Below are 17,079 nucleotides of genomic sequence, written 5' to 3' on the forward strand. Positions count from 1 at the left end.
GGTTTACACGGCTTTTTATTATTGCACGCTGATCCCAAGAATGCTGAAAATGCTTGGACTTGAACATCCAGACCTGGGCTAAGAACTGAAAATGCAGACAATACAAAGCCAGTCGATTAATACCAGAAAATATAAGTTAAGTTTGCCTCTGGGCCTCATCGAAATTGTTATCTTTTTGGTTGTTGGTCAGCATGTTTAATTTCTGTTTCATATTTCTAAGACTTGAGGTTTTCTTTTTCCTTAAACCTGAACGTTGTGCTTTGTCACATTCAAACTGTGCAAGATCATTTATCTGCACTATTTCCTTACTGTATTAAATGATCATTTTCACAGAGATCTGCTCACAATTAATAAGTGGTGCATGTCAATCAATTTCTCTCAGGAAACTTTGTTTTTAAAAAAAAGATCTCAAAAATATACCTGAAACAGAGGTACATCCTGGGATAAAAATTTGGCTAAATTCACATCCATCAAGGCTCGTAACAGCAGTACACTCTCATTATCTTTTGCGAATTTCAGCTTCAGGTTTCCAGCTGCAGTCAGGACTGACTTTACTGCACGCATACCGTAATCGTAGTGATGCTGTGACGATAACTGTTCTGAGCACAGACGGTAGGTAGCCACAATCTTCTGGGAAAGACTGGAGGGGGGATGGGGTGGGGGAGGAAGCAAAGAGAAGAGTGTCACAAAAATGTACTGGTCCTATAAATTTTACTTTATTTTGTCTAGCACAATTATTTTAAGTTCTAATAATGTACAGAATTAGCTGAGATATGAAGAAACAAAACAGGCAATCCACCGGGCAAGAGAGTTAACAGCACACAATACTGTACAGTAAAGGATTAATGCGACAGATCCACTATTTGTATTATAGGTTTTTGCCAATACAGGCTGGGGTTTAAATATGCCACTCTCTCATGTTTACTTTCAAGTTATATTGCCTGGTTCTCTGTGAACCAGATTTAAACTGTGTTCCAAGGGAAAAAGCATGTGCAGATGGGAATTTCAGCTTCAGGTTTCCAGCTGTGGTCAGGATAGACAAATTGGACACTGTGAATGTGCAACATGACCAACCAGTGACACCATGAGGTATAAGGTACACGGGTGTATATGTGAAAACATAGGTCCCGAAAATGTGCAGCGTGTTGATCCACCCACCTCTGGTGCTTTCTCTACTAAAATATGTGGGGTCTGGGAGAACTCATGTAACTTAAGCAATCCTGGAGAGCAACTGCATCTTTCACATTTGGCTACCAAAGGAAGCCAGAAAGTGCAGCCTGTGTTGACGTGTCTGGGGAATAGTTTCCAGAGCTGCCACTCCAAAGATATTTTAGTGCTGCCCATCAGGTACCTTCCTACAAAAATCAAAAAGAGCCTTAACATTTTTGTCTATGGTTGGAAGTCCAGGCTAAGACTGGAGCTCCAGCTAGGTACTATTTCTGCTATACTGCAAGCCGGTATGCCTGGTCCCACTCTGTTACGACCTCACAGAACACCAGTCTGGTGTGTACTCTGTCTTTAATGAAACTGACTGTAATGGCTGCCTGCAGTCAGAGTGCTTCATGGTAGAGGTCATATGACTACATCAAGCCAGGAGGCACATTGGTACAGTATTGCATTTCTATCCCAAAGATCCCCCTTTTCATACAAAAAAAACATTTGCATGCATTATCATTTACACTGGAAGTTGCCCAAGTTACCCACTATGCACACAACTGTTCTCATGGATTAGTGGTTCGTCATTCTGGTCAGTCTCTGCGCATGCATTGCACACAGTCATTAAATTGTGCTGGTCTCTTAATGGTGCACGTGCGCGTTGTCGTTGGTTGCTAATCTGGTTGATTTTCCTCCTCTGGCAAGTGTCATTCCCTTGTCACTTATTGCCTTAGTAACTGTTGTTGTTTCACTTCCGTTGTTGGGTGCTGTGGACCGCTGGTGCTGATGGTTGTACTTTGGTCTGTGCAGTTGGTGAGTTCTCATCTTCCTGATTGGCCGCCTGCTGTGACAGAACAGCTTCTCCAGTTTGTGTGTGCCTGCGGTTGTGACAGTGTATCTGGTCCATCACTGTCACCTCATATGATCGAGGCGACAATTGCTCTATGTAGGTCCCAAGTTGCCACTCGGGCTGACTCTTGTTGAGAGCATTGAAGGTTTGTACCCTGACTGGCTCTCCAATGCTCCATTCTGGCGAGGGTTCAGCAGTTTTGTCAAAATGAAATTTGGCTTTTGCCATTTCATCTTGATTTTGTCTGCCCGCTCTGCGGAATCTGAGCGCTCCTTCCGCACAGTCTCCACCTTGGGCGCCTGAGCATACGACTGCCTGATCTTCCTCTTCCTCGCCGCCTGTATGACTTGCGTTGCCTTGCAACTGGCAATGGCATTCTCGTTCTAGCACCGGTGCCCACTCCTGCAGGCCATCTTCTGGGATTTCTCTTTTTGCATGTTGAGGGTTACCAGTCCAAGCTTTAGACTTGCTTTGGTTGAGACGAGTGGCTTTTGTTTGCCGTATATGATTTGGAACTCCGCATCTTCGTTCTTGTCATTGCAATGGACACTTAGAGTAACTTGTCCTCTTGGCACTATTATGATGCCATCATATAGTCTCAACCTTACTTTTGAGGACTTCATTTTTGGATCACCATGTTGAGCCACTTTGCACAGGTCTGTGAAGGTCATGATGTTGCATGACGCACCAGTGTCTATCTGGAACTTTCTGTTGACTTGATATTCTCCTTCTGCAGTCATCATTCCAACAGTCACACATCATTTATCACTGATCGACCTGTCTGAACCAACCTGTGTGTGTTGTATAGTGATTCGTTAGAATCTTTGGCTGATATCTCTCCAGTGGCCATCTGTACCTTCTTGTTGTGCTTCCTTCTAGCCAAACACTTGTATGCAAAATGATTCAGCTTCTTGCAGTGAGAACACGCTGGATATGCCTTCTTTTCCTGTGCATGATGTCCTCCGCAGTATTTGCATTCTGCCCTTTGTGATCTTTCTGTCCCTTCGGCCTGGAATGTCTATCAGCATAATGCAAGGCTCGGTCTGTTCTTCCATGAATATGCTCTAGCTGCTGATTTACAACCTCAGCGCTTCTGCACACGTCAATTGCTTTCCTGAGAGTCAGTTTCTCCTCTCTCAGTAGACATGCACTCACTGCGGGATCTCTTATGCCTAATACAATCCTGTCGTTAATTAGATCATCTTTTAGTTGCACAACTTCACAGGATTCTGTGAGCTGTGCTAATTTAGTCACATAGTGATCAATGGACTCTTTTTCACCTTGGGCCCTAATAATGAACACATACCGTTCATAGGATACGTTCACTTGGGGTTCAAAGCGTGCCTTCAAGGCTTTCAAAATTTCTGTTGTCCATTTTTTTTTTGTTCTTCAGACAGATTTAGGGTGGAATACAGTTTGTAACAGTCTCTCCCCAACAGTGATAGAAGTGTAGCTACTTGCATCTGCTGTGGTTTGTTAATTAAATCTGTCGCAATTTTGTAATTTTGCCATTGAGAGTGGAAAAACTGCCACTTCTGTCTCATATCACCTTTCATTTTGGCCGGCGCAGACAGAGAAAAATATGCAGCCTTTGTCTTACCCTGTGCTTTCAGCTGTTTCTTTGTTCCTTTTCTGTGGCTTCACGTGGCTTTTTGCAGCTTTTAGCAGTTGTGACCATTCTCGTGGCCTTTGTTCTGTAGCTGTGCCTCTTCACCACTCAATCTCAGCTCCACTCTGACACCACGTTATGAGCTCACAGCATACCAGTCTGGTGTGTACTGTTTTTAATGAAACTGACTGTAATGGCTGCATGCAGTCAGAGTGCCTCATGGTAGAGGTTACATGACTATGGCAAGCCAGGAGGCACATTGGTACAATATTGCATTTCTATCTCAAACACACTCGGTGTACCAGTCTATCCCAATCCAGCCATGCTCCTCCCTCTGACATGCACCACCATGATTGGGAGACCACATCCCAACCAATACCTCATGGAAACTACTGGGGAATCCTGGACTCAATGTGTCTGGGTCCTGACCTAATATAAAGCCCTTCTGCTTCATCCCTGCCAGACTTATGGAGGGAATACACAGAAAGGGCTGCGGATTTTCTGCCCATATGTTATCATGGAAATGTACTCATACACAGCAATGACCATGTTGCCACTGATTTTTTTTTTTTAATTTCCAAAATATACTTTAGTCATAAAAATCTGTAAAAATTACATTGCCAAACAGTTTCCAAACAGCACCAAAAAATACAAACATTGCAAGGGAGATCAGTTTCCTTCAAGACTGTCATGAGTTTCTTCCCAACCCTTCCGTTACACAATTGTCATGTCAATTACAGTTTTACATTTACAGCAATTGAGAATATTAACGATACAGTTCGAGGGGTTTCCCATGGATCCAGCCCCTCAGTCTAGCTTGGTGGGGGAACCTTACACTGCGGTCTTTCCCCATTGAGCCTTTGCTGCGGCTGCCCCAAGCTTTAGTGCGTCCCTCAGCACGTAGTCCTGGACCTTGGAATGTGCCAGTCTGCAACATTCGGTGGTGGACAACTCTTTGCGCTGGAAGACCAGCAAGTTTCGGGCAGACCAAAGGGCGTCTTTCACCGAATTGATAGTCCTCCAGCAGCAGTTGATGTTTGTCTCGGTGTGCGTCCCTGGGAACAGCCCGTAGAGCACAGACTCCTGTGTTACAGAGCTGCTTGGGATGAACCTTGACAAAAACCACTGCATCTCTTTCCACACCTGCTTTGCAAAGGCACATTCCAGGAGGAGGTGGGCGACCGTCTCTTCCCCACCACAGCCAACGCGGGGGCACTGTGCGGAGGGGGCGAGACTTCGGGTGTGCATGAAGGATCTGACGGGGAGGGCCCTTCTCACCACCAGCCAAGCTACGTCTTGGTGCTTGTTTGAAAGTTCTGGTGATGAGGCATTCCGCCAAATGACTTTGACGGTCTGCTCGGGGAACCATCCGACAGGATCCACCGTTTCCTTTTCCCGTAGGGCCTTGAGGACATTCCGTGCAGACCACTGCCTGATGGACCGGTGGTCAAAGGTGTTTTTCCGCAGAAACTGCTCCACGAAGGATAGGTGGTACGGCGCCGCCCAACTGCACGGAGCGTTCCGCGGCAATGTGACCAGGCCCATCCTTCGCAACACCGGGGACAGATAGAACCTCAGCACGTAGTGACACTTGGAGTTTGCGTACTGGGGATCTACACATAGCTTGATGCAGCCGCACACGAAGGTGGTCATCAGGATGAGGGCCACGTTGGGTACATTTTTCCCGCCCATGTCCAGAGATTTGAACATCGTGTCCCTCCGGACCCGGTCCATTTTCGATCCCCAGACGAAGCGGAAAATGGCTCGGGTGACTGCCACGGCGCAGGAGTGGGGTATGGGCCAGACCTGCGCCACGTAGAGCAACAACGTGAGCGCCTCGCACCTGATGACCAGGTTCTTACCCACAATGGAGAGAGATCGCTGCCCCCACATGCCCAACTTTTGTCGTACCTTGGCTACTCGCTCCTCCCATGTTTTGGTGCACGCCCCGGCCCTTCCGAACCATATCCCCAGCACCTTCAGGTAATCTGACCTGACGGTGAAGGGGACAAAGGATCGGTCAGCCCAGTTCCCAAAGAACATGGCCTCGCTCTTGCCGTGGTTAACTTTGGCTCCCGAGGCATGTTGCCACTGATGGAACAGTTTTCCTGGGTATAGTTAAACCAGAGGCAGGCGTTAAGACTAAGAGAAAAACAGGTCATATTGGCCACTCATCTAAAAAGATGTGGCAGCTTTATCTTCAGCTGGCTGCTCCCTGTGGGAGAACCAGACTACAGCAACCTCTAGGTGAAGAACAATCCAAAACAACTAATGAGACTCCATTAAAGACTCCTACCAGTTTTAGATCATAGCTATCATACATTATGGAAAAAAGTAGGAGGCATGTCTGATTACTTAACTTGTATTTAACTGTTACATAATGCAAAATTAAAATTTATGTAGCATTATCCCTACTGGTGCTCATGAGGTAAAACTCATTAATGTGCTGATATTTTACTGACTGATTCACATAATATCAAATAGATATAGAGTCAAACGTCCTTGGGGATTCTGCTGGTTTTCCGCCATAACTGTGCAGGTGATCAGAGGAATTGGCAGGAAAATGGCAGTCACGCATTTCTGGCAAATTCCTCTTTGCCTTTTAAGGAATAGAATTCCTGTCTTCCGTTTATAAGGCAATAACAGTAAGAGGGTGGAACCAGTGAAAGTGGCTCCCTACACCTAGGAACTCCCACTTTCTTTGGTTGAGTCTGGATCCAGCGTTGTCAGTGGAGAACGATACAGTCAGTGAGGTGAAACACACCAGCCTCCATATGTGCAGATACAGGTCCCACTGATTGCGTCCAGGCCAGGAACGTGGTCTGCAGCCCCAAAGAAAGCCTCTCAGATTTTTGTTTTCAGAAGGAATCTGCCTTTTGCAACATAGGAGGATCAGGGATGATATGGCAGAGGTTAGGGGCTACTGGGTAATTCGTACAAGGCAGGCAAGCACTAAAATTTCTGACCATCATAGGCAAGCAAGCACAAGAGATGTGCCCAAAGTGGCACCTGCACCCATCTGTCTGGTATTGAGGTGTCCTCACACTCCTCCCACAAGTGCAGGGTCAGCACTGGAGGGCACTGGGAGACATGACCTCAGCATAGCCCACAGATTTTTAGTGTCCTAGTAGATAAGGGATACTTCTGGCCACAGTTTAAAAAGGATTTAAAACGGGTGAAAATAAATTTCCTTATTACCTTCGTGAGTCAATAAACCCCATAGAGTAAAGAGAAATTTCACCAATCAGAGCGTAGTCTGGAACCATCATAGCAACTGTACGGAACAATGCCTGGAGTAAATAGAGCAAAAGGTGAATTAAAAGTAATTCAACAATGCAAAGGGTCGTCAACAAGATTCAACCATTAATACCTTAAAAAGAGAATGAGCCCAATCACCAAGTTAGGATACCTTCCTTCACTTGAATTCATGACACCAGCAGGTCAGCCCACCAAGAGCTGTGGTATCCTTTGCCCAAAAATAACCATATGGAGTTTATTTAATTAATTGCAAATTCTAATTCCACAAACAACTAAAGAGAACTCATCAAAGGCTTTTAGCATTAAACCTCTGCTTTAGCTCATACCTATCACGTAATATTAAGGAAAAAATCTTTTAGGGAGGGATTGGGAAAATAAATTTCAAATATGCAGCATATACTTCAAAAAGGCATACCTCAAAAATTTATATTTCAGTCCTCAAACAGTTAGGAACATGTTTTCATGAAAAATACAGTTAGAAAATCTACCTGTATAGCATAATGTTTATAAGTACCTTTTAAATGTCACTATTTTGTTTTTATATATACCAGATGCAACTATTTCCAAATTTAACTACTAGGATTTGTTCAATATTTTACTGCATCATAAAATCAGGAATAAATATTTGAGTTTTACCTTAAGGTTGTCTGGAAGCTCAGCCCGGCCTGCGTATCCAGGATTCATGGTAATAAAGACTGAGCATGTTGGGTTGAGAGTAAGTTCTGTACCCTCAAAGTAAAATGTTTTAAGATGTCGCATAATTGCTTGTTGGATACTGAGAATCTGTTGTGCAACTACAGACAGTACTTCCACCTAGGGATCAAAATAACAATTTGACATTATCACCGAGATTTAAAAACTCCACATTACTTTTCTCATTTCTGTGCTCCATTATGTGGACCATAGAGATAATAAATTAATGATCTTGTTTTATAACAGGCTGATGCTATTTTGAATAATTAGGACATGTTCAGGATTATAACAACTATCAAAGTCATCTTAAAAATTCCCAAAGAATGGGAAAATAATTTGGAAACCTAAGAGGGGAGGGAGAATAACTTCTGCACTAAATCTATAAAATGCTAGATGTATCAGTGCAGTATGATACTGTAATGTACAGGTAGTTAAAATGATGTCGTCACTTACCCACTCTGATCACGCTGCCTTCCTGCCATATCCTGATGTTAACCTGCTTTCTTTGAGCAGGAGAGTAGGACACCCGGAGGAAGGCAGCGGGAACTCTTTCAATATCCAGATTGGGTCCTATGGTGTCATCATGACCTGATCAGCAATTTTAATCACAGGCCTAAGTTGGGGAGCAATGACAGCCTCCCCGTCAGGATCATGGGCCAGAAGAAGCCTAGGCAGGTAAATAAGATCAGCAGTGCCTCCATGACCCCGGACTCCCCACTCACTTCAGGGCTTGTGTGCACCTTACCCGCCCACCTGACACCCACTTTAAGATCGGGGCCTTAATGTGGAATTATAAAAAAAAATTCAACAACCCCAGACCACACATAAAACAATCTACTATTTAAAGCTGAACCACATTCAAGAAAAACTGTTTTGCCAAACCCTGTTCTGCTGATTTGCAGACATGGAACATGCTCCTGTAAATAAAATCAAAGCACATCCATTTGCACATGACAAGACTGGAGTGAAGCAACAAATAGCTTTTCTGTGGGTCCTTTCCTTTAGCAAAAAAAAAGGATTTCAAACACAATGTTTGAAAGACAATGTTGCTTTAATAGCACAATTCCAAATCTCCATTTGCTTGTTGTTGGATCAACAATTGGCAACACCATTGGGCCATAGTTACTACATTCAAGCTATCATTTTTTTTCATTTTGAAGATATGAAAGATGAACTTTCTATTTATGTCACTAGAAGATGAAGGGACTCTCCAACAACATTCTACTAGGGTCTCCATTGCAAGGCCTAACCAGTGTTTTGTATTAATTTATTATTACTGGCATTGGAATTGGATTGTTTCATGGAATTAAACTGAAACAAATGGGCTTAATTCAATGGCATGTGGGGCTTAAACTTACCTGTGTTCTCAGCAACCACCCCAAATCTGGCAGAACAGTCATGGGATAGTACAGGCAAAAATATTGGGGTAGCTCAAAGCAGAATTGGATGCTGTAAGCGAAGATTTAAGGCAGTAGATGCTGATCCTTTCTCATCACTGACATTTTACTTTATCTGATTTGATTTTCATTGATTTTATTTTATTTGGCCTTTCAAAAGTGTGTTCCTTGCTGACATCTATCTGTACCTTTTAAGATCAGTCAGATTCCTGTGATATGTAAACACTTCTTGTAGACTTTTCAATATTGTGTCCACATCCATGTTCCATGCAGTGACATCTACCCAGTAATACTTTTAATAGGATTCACCTATTAATGTGATGGTGTGTGATGCTACAATACTTTAAAACTGCTTTGGGTCTGCATGCAATTGCAGGCTCTTGCCACTGGTGACACCGCAAAGCACTATATCCCTCCTCTTGGCTCCAAATCTCTTTCACAGAATCATACAGCACATAAGGAGGCCATTTGGCCCATCAGTTCTGTTGCGGCTGTTTGGCAGAGCAATCCAAAATTAATTCAAATACTTGTACCTCTCACCCATGCCTGCGCATAGGCCTGTATTTCCCTCTGCCTCAAATATTTATCCATTAATTCCCTTAAAAGACACGGTGGTTTCTATCGCAACCACACCCTGTGGCAAAGCATTCTATGAGCTACATCCCTCTGGTAAAGAAATGTCTTCTCACCTCTTTCCTCACTCTGTTATAATTTTAAATTAATGAACCCTCGTCATTGACCCCTCAATCACAGGATATTATCTTTTCCTATTCCCACTATCAAAATCTTTAAAACCTCGATTAAATCACCTCTCATCTCCAGTGGATATAGTGCTGGTGTCTCATGTATTTCCTTGTAACTATTATTTACCATTCCTGGTGTCATCCTAGTGAATCTGTGTTGTATGCTCTCTGTGCTTTTAGTATCTTTTCCATAATGATGAAGCACCCAAAAATACACACAGTAATCTAAGCATGGCCTAACCAGTGTTTTGTATTAACTTATTACTTTGTTACCCTTGTACTCTCTGTCCCTATACACATAGACAATGCCATATAGAGGGCCAATAGCAGTTTCAGGAAATTGTGTTTGAACTTAAGGTAACTCTTCTCATCTGTAACTTTCAGTACCTTTCCATTAAGCGTACACACACATTCCTTGTTTATCCTTCTAAGGTATACTACCTTACAATTATTCACATTGTATTGTACCTGACACCTGTTTGCCCAATCCACTAAGCTATTGTTTTGAAGTGTCTTACAGTCTTACTTTTGTGTCACCAATTTTTGAGACTGTTACGAACATATGTACATACAAACATACAAATTAGGAGCAGAAGTAGGCCATTGGGCCTCTCTAGCCTGCTCCGCCATTCAATAAGATCATAGCTGATCTGTTTCTGTCTCGAATTCCACACTCCCATCTACCCCCAATAACCTTTGATTCCCCCACCTCCACCACCTTCTGAGGCAGAGAGTTCCAAAGTCACACAACCCTCAGAAAAAATTTCTCCTCATCTCTGTCCTAAAAGGGTGACTCCTAATTTTAAAACAGTGCCCTCTAGTTCTGGACTAACCCACAAAAGGAAACATCCTTTCCACATTTACCTTGTCAAGATCGTTCAGGATCTTATATACTTCAATTACGTCTCCCCTCACTCTTCTAAGCTCCAGTGAAAACAAGCCCAGTTTCTCCAACCTTTCCTCATAAGACAACCCGCTCATTCCAGGTATCAATCTAGTAAACCTCCTCTGAACCGCCTCCAATGCATTTACATCCTTCCTTAAATAAGGAGATCAAAACTGCACACGGTGTTTGAGATATGGTCTCACCAATACCCTGTATAACTGAAGCATAACTTCCTTACTTTTATTTTCAATTCATCTCACAATAAAGGATAGCATTCCATTAGCATTCTTTATTACTTGCTGCACCTGCGTACTAACCTTTTGTGACACATGCACTAGAACACCTAGATCCCTCTGCACCTCAGAATTCTGTAGTTGCTCTCCGTTTAATATTCTGCTTTTTTATTCTTCCTGCCAAAGTGAACAACTTCACATTTTTCCACATTATACTCCATCTGCCAGATTTCTGCCCACTCACTCAACCTATCTATATCAGTCTTCAACCTCCTTATGTCCTCTTCACAACATACTTTCCAACCTATCTTTGTGTCATCTGCAAATTTAGCTACCATGCCAACGCTCCCCTCATCTAAGACATTGATATAAATTGTAAAAAGTTGAAGTCCCAGCACAGACCCCTGCGGGACTCCACTCTTCACATCCTGCCAATCGGAAAAGGACCCATTTATGCATACTGTCCATTTTCTGCCAGCCAGCCAATCTTCTATCCATGCTAATATGTTAGCCCTTACACCATGAGCTCCTACTTTGTGCAATAACCTTGTCAAATGCCTTCTGGAAATCCAAGTACAGTACGTCAATGGGCTCCCCTTTATCCACAGTGCATGTTACTCCTTCGACGAAATCCAATAAATTGGTTAAACACGATTTCCCTTTCACAAACCATGCTGACTATTCCCGATTACCTTGAGTGCCCAGCTATAGCCTCCTTAATGATCAATTCGAACACCTTCCCTACAACAGATGTCAAGCTAACTGACCTATAGTTACCTGTTTTCTGCCTACACCCCACTTCTTGAATAGAGGGGTTATATTTTCTACTTTCCAGTCTGATGGAACCTTTCCAGAATCTAGCGAATTTTGAAAAATTAACACTAAGGCATCTACTACCTCACTAGCCACCTCTTTTAAGACCCTAGGATGACCCTGTTCCCTACATCAAGCCCATTTGTATTGTCTGGACTAAATCGGGTAGAAGTAATCATCAAGCTCCCCTTACAGGGAGAATGCAGGTTTAATCCCTTGGCTGTGCTGAGTTAAATTATCTCAGCCAGAAAGTAGTGGCAGCACTAAATTTCACCTCATCACACCTCAGTTGGGGGGAGGGGCAGAAGGTGGAGGGGGAAGAAATACAAACCAGGGTTCTTGCTCCAGATTGCCAGATCTCCACTGGAAAAGGGTGTGAGCATCAATGTTGGATGAGGACTGGCTCAATTGCTGCTTTTTATTTTACCCTAATCACCCATCCTACCAATACTCACTGTCTTTGCTCACTTGGCCAAGGTGCTGGACAGTAGCTGACACTCATGGAAATGTGCACCAGCAACTATCTGTTAATGCTGCGAGAAGGGAAGAAAATGGGAACGAAAAGAGTGAAAATATTTGAAAAGAACACAACTCAGAGGGTTATAGGTTCAAACCCCAATACAGGAATTGAGCCTGGATGCTCCAGTAAAGTTCTGCTGTATTGTCATAAGTGTCATCCTTTGGGTGAAATTGAAGACCTTAAGCTCCATCCTATGCAAATTCCAACTCATTGAGAATTCCACCATCTGTATCTTAATAAACAAGAAAAGCTATCCAAATTAAACATGTGTGACTATATAGCCCTGATCTTTCTTAATACGTTCAATTACCTCTATTCTGTTGAACTCATCAAAGCAGGCCCAAGCCCCAGCTTGGGCAAGACCCTTGAAAAATTTCCCCATGGCTTTATAATCCAGACCATCAGAGCAGTTGAATACTACACACTGTAAAGACAAAGAAAAATAAGTGAAGTAGAACATCAAACTCAACAGCAACATCCAACATTGCACAGCTTTGTGACTGAGATCATTACAAATGGCATATTTATGGTAATTTAATGACATAGAACTTGCTGAGAGAATAACAGCAAATTAAATACACAGGCATATTAGTGTGTCTTAAAAAAAACAATAATTTGTGGTGAGAAACGATACAGCATAAGTTGCGAATTGCCACAAATTACTGGACAATTTGTGCCACTCTGTCATTAGCCTCGGTTGCCATCAATCTCCCCCATAAGTTTCAAGAAATTGCTGTATTTGCACTGTTAAAAGAAAGTTAGGACTGGTATTTAACGACGAGATGATGAGATTTATGTTCCTGTAATGTCACTTGACCTCAGTGGACATGAAAAGGACAACTGGAACTGTGGACTTTCACTCCTGCAGGAAGTAAATTGTTCCTTGAGGCTTTTTAAAATTTTACATTTTTGAATCCTTTTTCTTACTTTTCCGTGGTTAAGTAGATAGAGGTTGACCCCATCGTTGGCCTCACACTTTCAGCAATTTGCAGCGCAAATATTTTTGGAGCCAAAGGAAGAGGAAAGAAATCCAACTCATGGAATAGGCTGCGAGATGCCCCACTTTAGCAAATTCTGGGCCAATATGTTTACCAATTTGATTCTCTTTAGCCCGTAGCCTGCACTATACGAGTAATCACTTTATTGCAACATAAATTGCAAATAAAGATGTGGGTGAATTTTCGTCTTCACCTCCGGGGCCGTATCTGCCAGAATGGATCACCTGCCTGTTGTAGAACCTGTCAGATTTTTATTCTTCCCACTTCACCAGATTACCATCCAGGTGGTGAAGATGAGTATTTACCCCAGTAATGCTGGTCAAAGATCTTTCTCTCACCTTTTAATTTTGAAATGAGTTGCCACATCACACGATTATACATGATCTAACAGGTTACATGTTAGAATTGGAACTGCCTTATATTTTCAGTCAAAGGATAATTTGTTAAAGGTTTGTCTTATTACTTAAAAATGGATATTGTATCCTTGCCCTTCACAGGGCACCTTACAATGTGTTTTGTTAGTGTTACATCTTTTGAGTCTCATCTTCCTCAGAGAAACTGACAGATTATGACAATGAAGCTATCATATCCTATCCAAGCTGCTCACTTACACCTGTTATGCAAAAAAAACCATCCTTGCAAAGCAGCACAACTGCTGAAAATCAGTTTTCAAAAATTTCTCTAGTTTATTTGGCAGATTTTCAATATGAACAATTTTTCCATCAACAATAGCAATTAAATTGACCATTCCTTTAAAATTCAGTTAGATATGCATCCTGAGGGGTCTTTAAGTGAAGTTTGCCAGTTCTTTGTGCGAATGAAGTGCTCCATCCAGGGGATGGGGAGGAGGGCAAGTACCAGACCTGTTGCAACAAAGGACACCCACTATCAACTGAACATTATATAACATTAATGCTGGAAATGAAGAAAGCACAGCCTGAATGGTCATGTTCTCTTTGCTGAAAGAGGAAACATATTGTCTGCCTACAGCAATAATGATCTAAAATGTAAAAATGGAAGGGTAGCGATGTCAATAAAATTGGAAAATAGGAATAAAGGGATGGGTAATGTGTCAACAAATGGAAATATGGAGGAAATTGATACATTTAAATACAAGAGGGGTTAATATAAAAACATAAAGCAGCAAGCATGCATACAACATCCCATGGTGATAGTTACCTGCTTGGCTACAGCTTTTGCTAAATCTTTTGTAGTTTCTGTTTTGCCAGTTCCTGCAGGTCCTTCTGGGGCACCACCAAGATTTAATTTTAAGGCCCCCATCAATGTCCTAGATGTATCACAGGAAAGGTACAGTAAGTATAATCAGGTTACTAAAGATAACTTAATCTGGATTCGCCAAATTACTTGCACTGAATATTTGTCATTTTAAATGAGATTTACATTTAGCATGCATCAAAGCGCAAGGGTTTAGAAACAAGAGGGCACAGATTTAAAATAATTGGCAAAAGCAGCAATAGTGACATGAGGAAAAACTTTTTCTACACAGTAAGTGATTAGGATCTGGAATGCACTGCCTGACAGTGTGGTGGAGGCAGGTTCAATCAAGGCATTCAAGAGGGAATTGGATTGTTATGCGAAAAGGAAGAATGCGCAGGGCTGGGGAGTGGCACTAGGTAGATTGTTCTTTCAAAGAGCCAGCGCAGATATGATGAGCCAAATGGCCTCCTTCTGTGCTGTAACAATTCTGTGATTCTACAGTCTGGTCATGTGCACTGTTTATACTTGCCATCAGCTGCATTTATAGTTAGAGACAGTGAAGGGAAACCCTATTCCAGGAGGTTTTCGCCGCCTGAGATGGCAAAAGCAGATGAACGGTTGCCATTAGAAGCAACCTCATAATATAAAAAGGAACATTTGTGGCAGCATAACGTATCTCTGTGTAAACGTGTGAAGCAGAATGCAGACTGGTTTCAATCTCACTTTAAAGAGCTGGAACCAGTCATAGCCGCTAAGCGCATTGCACTGTTGAATTACAAGAAAGTCCCCAGCGAGCCAACATCTGTAGCACTTAAAGTAGCCAGATGCACTGCACAAAGAACAGCCAGGCGCTGCGCAAATGACTGCTGGCAACACCTATGCAGTCGTATTCAGCTGGCCTCAGACACCGGAAACATCAGAGGAATGTATGATGGCATTAAGAGAGCTTTTGGGCCAGCCATCAGGAAGATCGCCCCCCTCAAGTCTAAATCAGGGGACACGATCACTGACCAACGTAAGCAAATGGACCGCTGGGTGCAGCACTACCTAGAACTGTACTCCAGGGAAAATGTTGTCACTGAGATCGCCCTCAATGCAGCCCAGTCTCTGCCAGTCATGGATGAGCTGGACGAACAGCCAACAAAATCGGAACTCAGTGATGCCATTGATTCTCTAGCCAGTGGAAAAGCCTCTGGGAAGGATGGCATTACCCCTGAAATAATCAAGAGTGCCAAGCCTGCTACACTTTCAGCACTCCATGAACTGCTTTGCCTATGCTGGGATGAGGAAGCAGTACCACAGGACATGCGCGATGCCAATATCATCACCCTCTATAAGAACAAGGGTGACCGCGGTGACTGCAACAACTACCGTGGAATCCCCCTGCTCAGCATAGTGAGGAAAGTCTTCACTCGAGTCGTTTTAAACAGGCTCCAGAAGCTGGCTGAGCATGTCTACCCTGAGGCACAGTGTGGCTTTCGAGCAGAGAGATCCACCATTGGCAAGCTGTTCTCCCTTTGCCAGCTACAGGAGAAATGCCGCGATCAACAGATGCCCCTCCAAGTTGCTTTCATTGATCTCACCAAAGCCTTTGACCTCGTCAGCAGATGTGGTCTCTTCAGACTACTAGCAAAGATCGGATGTCCACCAAAGCTACTAAGTATCATCACCTCATTCCATGACAATATGAAAGGCACAATTCAGCATGGCGGCGCCTCATCAGACCCCTTTCCTATCCTGAGTGGTGTGAAACAGGGCTGTGTTCTCGCACCTACACTGTTTGGGATCTTCTTCTCCCTGCTGCTCTAATATGTGTTCAAGTCTTCAGAAGAAGGAATTTTCCTCCATATAAGATCAGATGGCAGGTTGTTCAACCTTGCCCGTCTAAGAGCGAAGACCAAAGTACGGAAGGTCCTCATCAGGGAGCTCCTCTTTGCTGACGACGCTGCATTAACATCCCACACAGAAGAGTGTCTGCAGAGACTCATTGACAGGATTGTGGATGCCTGCAACGAATTTGGCCTAACCATCAGCCTCAAGAAAACATCATGGGACAGAATGTCAGAAATGCTCCAACCATCAATATCGGCGACCACGCTCTGGAAGTGGTTTAAGAGTTCACCTACCTAGGCCCAACTATCACCAGTAACCTGTCTCTCGACGCAGAAATCAACAAATGCATGGGAAAGGCATCCATTGCTATGTCTAGACTGGCCAAGAGAGTCCTCAGTACCTTGCTCTACGGCAGCGAGGCCTGGACAACGTATGTCAGCCAAGAGCGACGTCTCAATTCATTCCATCTTCGCTGCCTCCGGAGAATCCTTGGCATCAGGCGGCAGGACCGTATCTCCAACACAGAAGTCCTCGAGGCGGCCAACATCCCCAGCATATACACCCTACTGAGCCAGCGGCGCTTGAGATGGCTTGACCATGTGAGCTGCATGGAAGATGGCAGGATCCCCAAGGACACATTGTACAGCAAGCTCGTCACTGGTATCAGACCCACCGGCCGTCCATGTCTCCGCTTTAAAGATGTCTGCAAATGCGACATGAAGTCCTGTGACATTGATCACAAGTCGTGGGAGTCAGTTGCCAGTGATCGCCTGAGCTGGCGGACAGCCATAAAGGCGGGGCTAAAGAGTGGCAAGTAGAAGAGACCTATCAGTTGGCAGGAAAAAAGACAGAAGCGCAAGGGGAGAGTCAACT

The 17,079-nt window shown here is 43.4% G+C and overlaps 1 protein-coding gene across 4 annotated transcripts in view; it reads right to left on the reverse strand.

Annotated features, from left to right (window-relative positions):
- The window catches only part of dnah3 (dynein axonemal heavy chain 3), a 217,313-nt gene that overhangs the window by 89,442 nt on the left and 110,792 nt on the right, over window positions 1-17,079 (reverse strand). For all 4 annotated transcript variants that reach the window (XM_068056265.1, XM_068056264.1, XM_068056266.1 and 1 more), the window contains 5 exons: window positions 14,335-14,443; window positions 12,468-12,581; window positions 7,509-7,685; window positions 6,813-6,904; window positions 421-640 (listed from right to left, as the gene is read on the reverse strand). In XM_068056265.1, the coding sequence (XP_067912366.1) occupies window positions 421-640; window positions 6,813-6,904; window positions 7,509-7,685; window positions 12,468-12,581; window positions 14,335-14,443 (712 nt within the window). The remainder of the gene's footprint in view (window positions 1-420; window positions 641-6,812; window positions 6,905-7,508; window positions 7,686-12,467; window positions 12,582-14,334; window positions 14,444-17,079) is intronic.

This window comes from Heterodontus francisci, chromosome 24, assembly GCF_036365525.1.
Source record: "Heterodontus francisci isolate sHetFra1 chromosome 24, sHetFra1.hap1, whole genome shotgun sequence".
Taxonomy (NCBI): Eukaryota; Metazoa; Chordata; class Chondrichthyes; order Heterodontiformes; family Heterodontidae; genus Heterodontus; species Heterodontus francisci.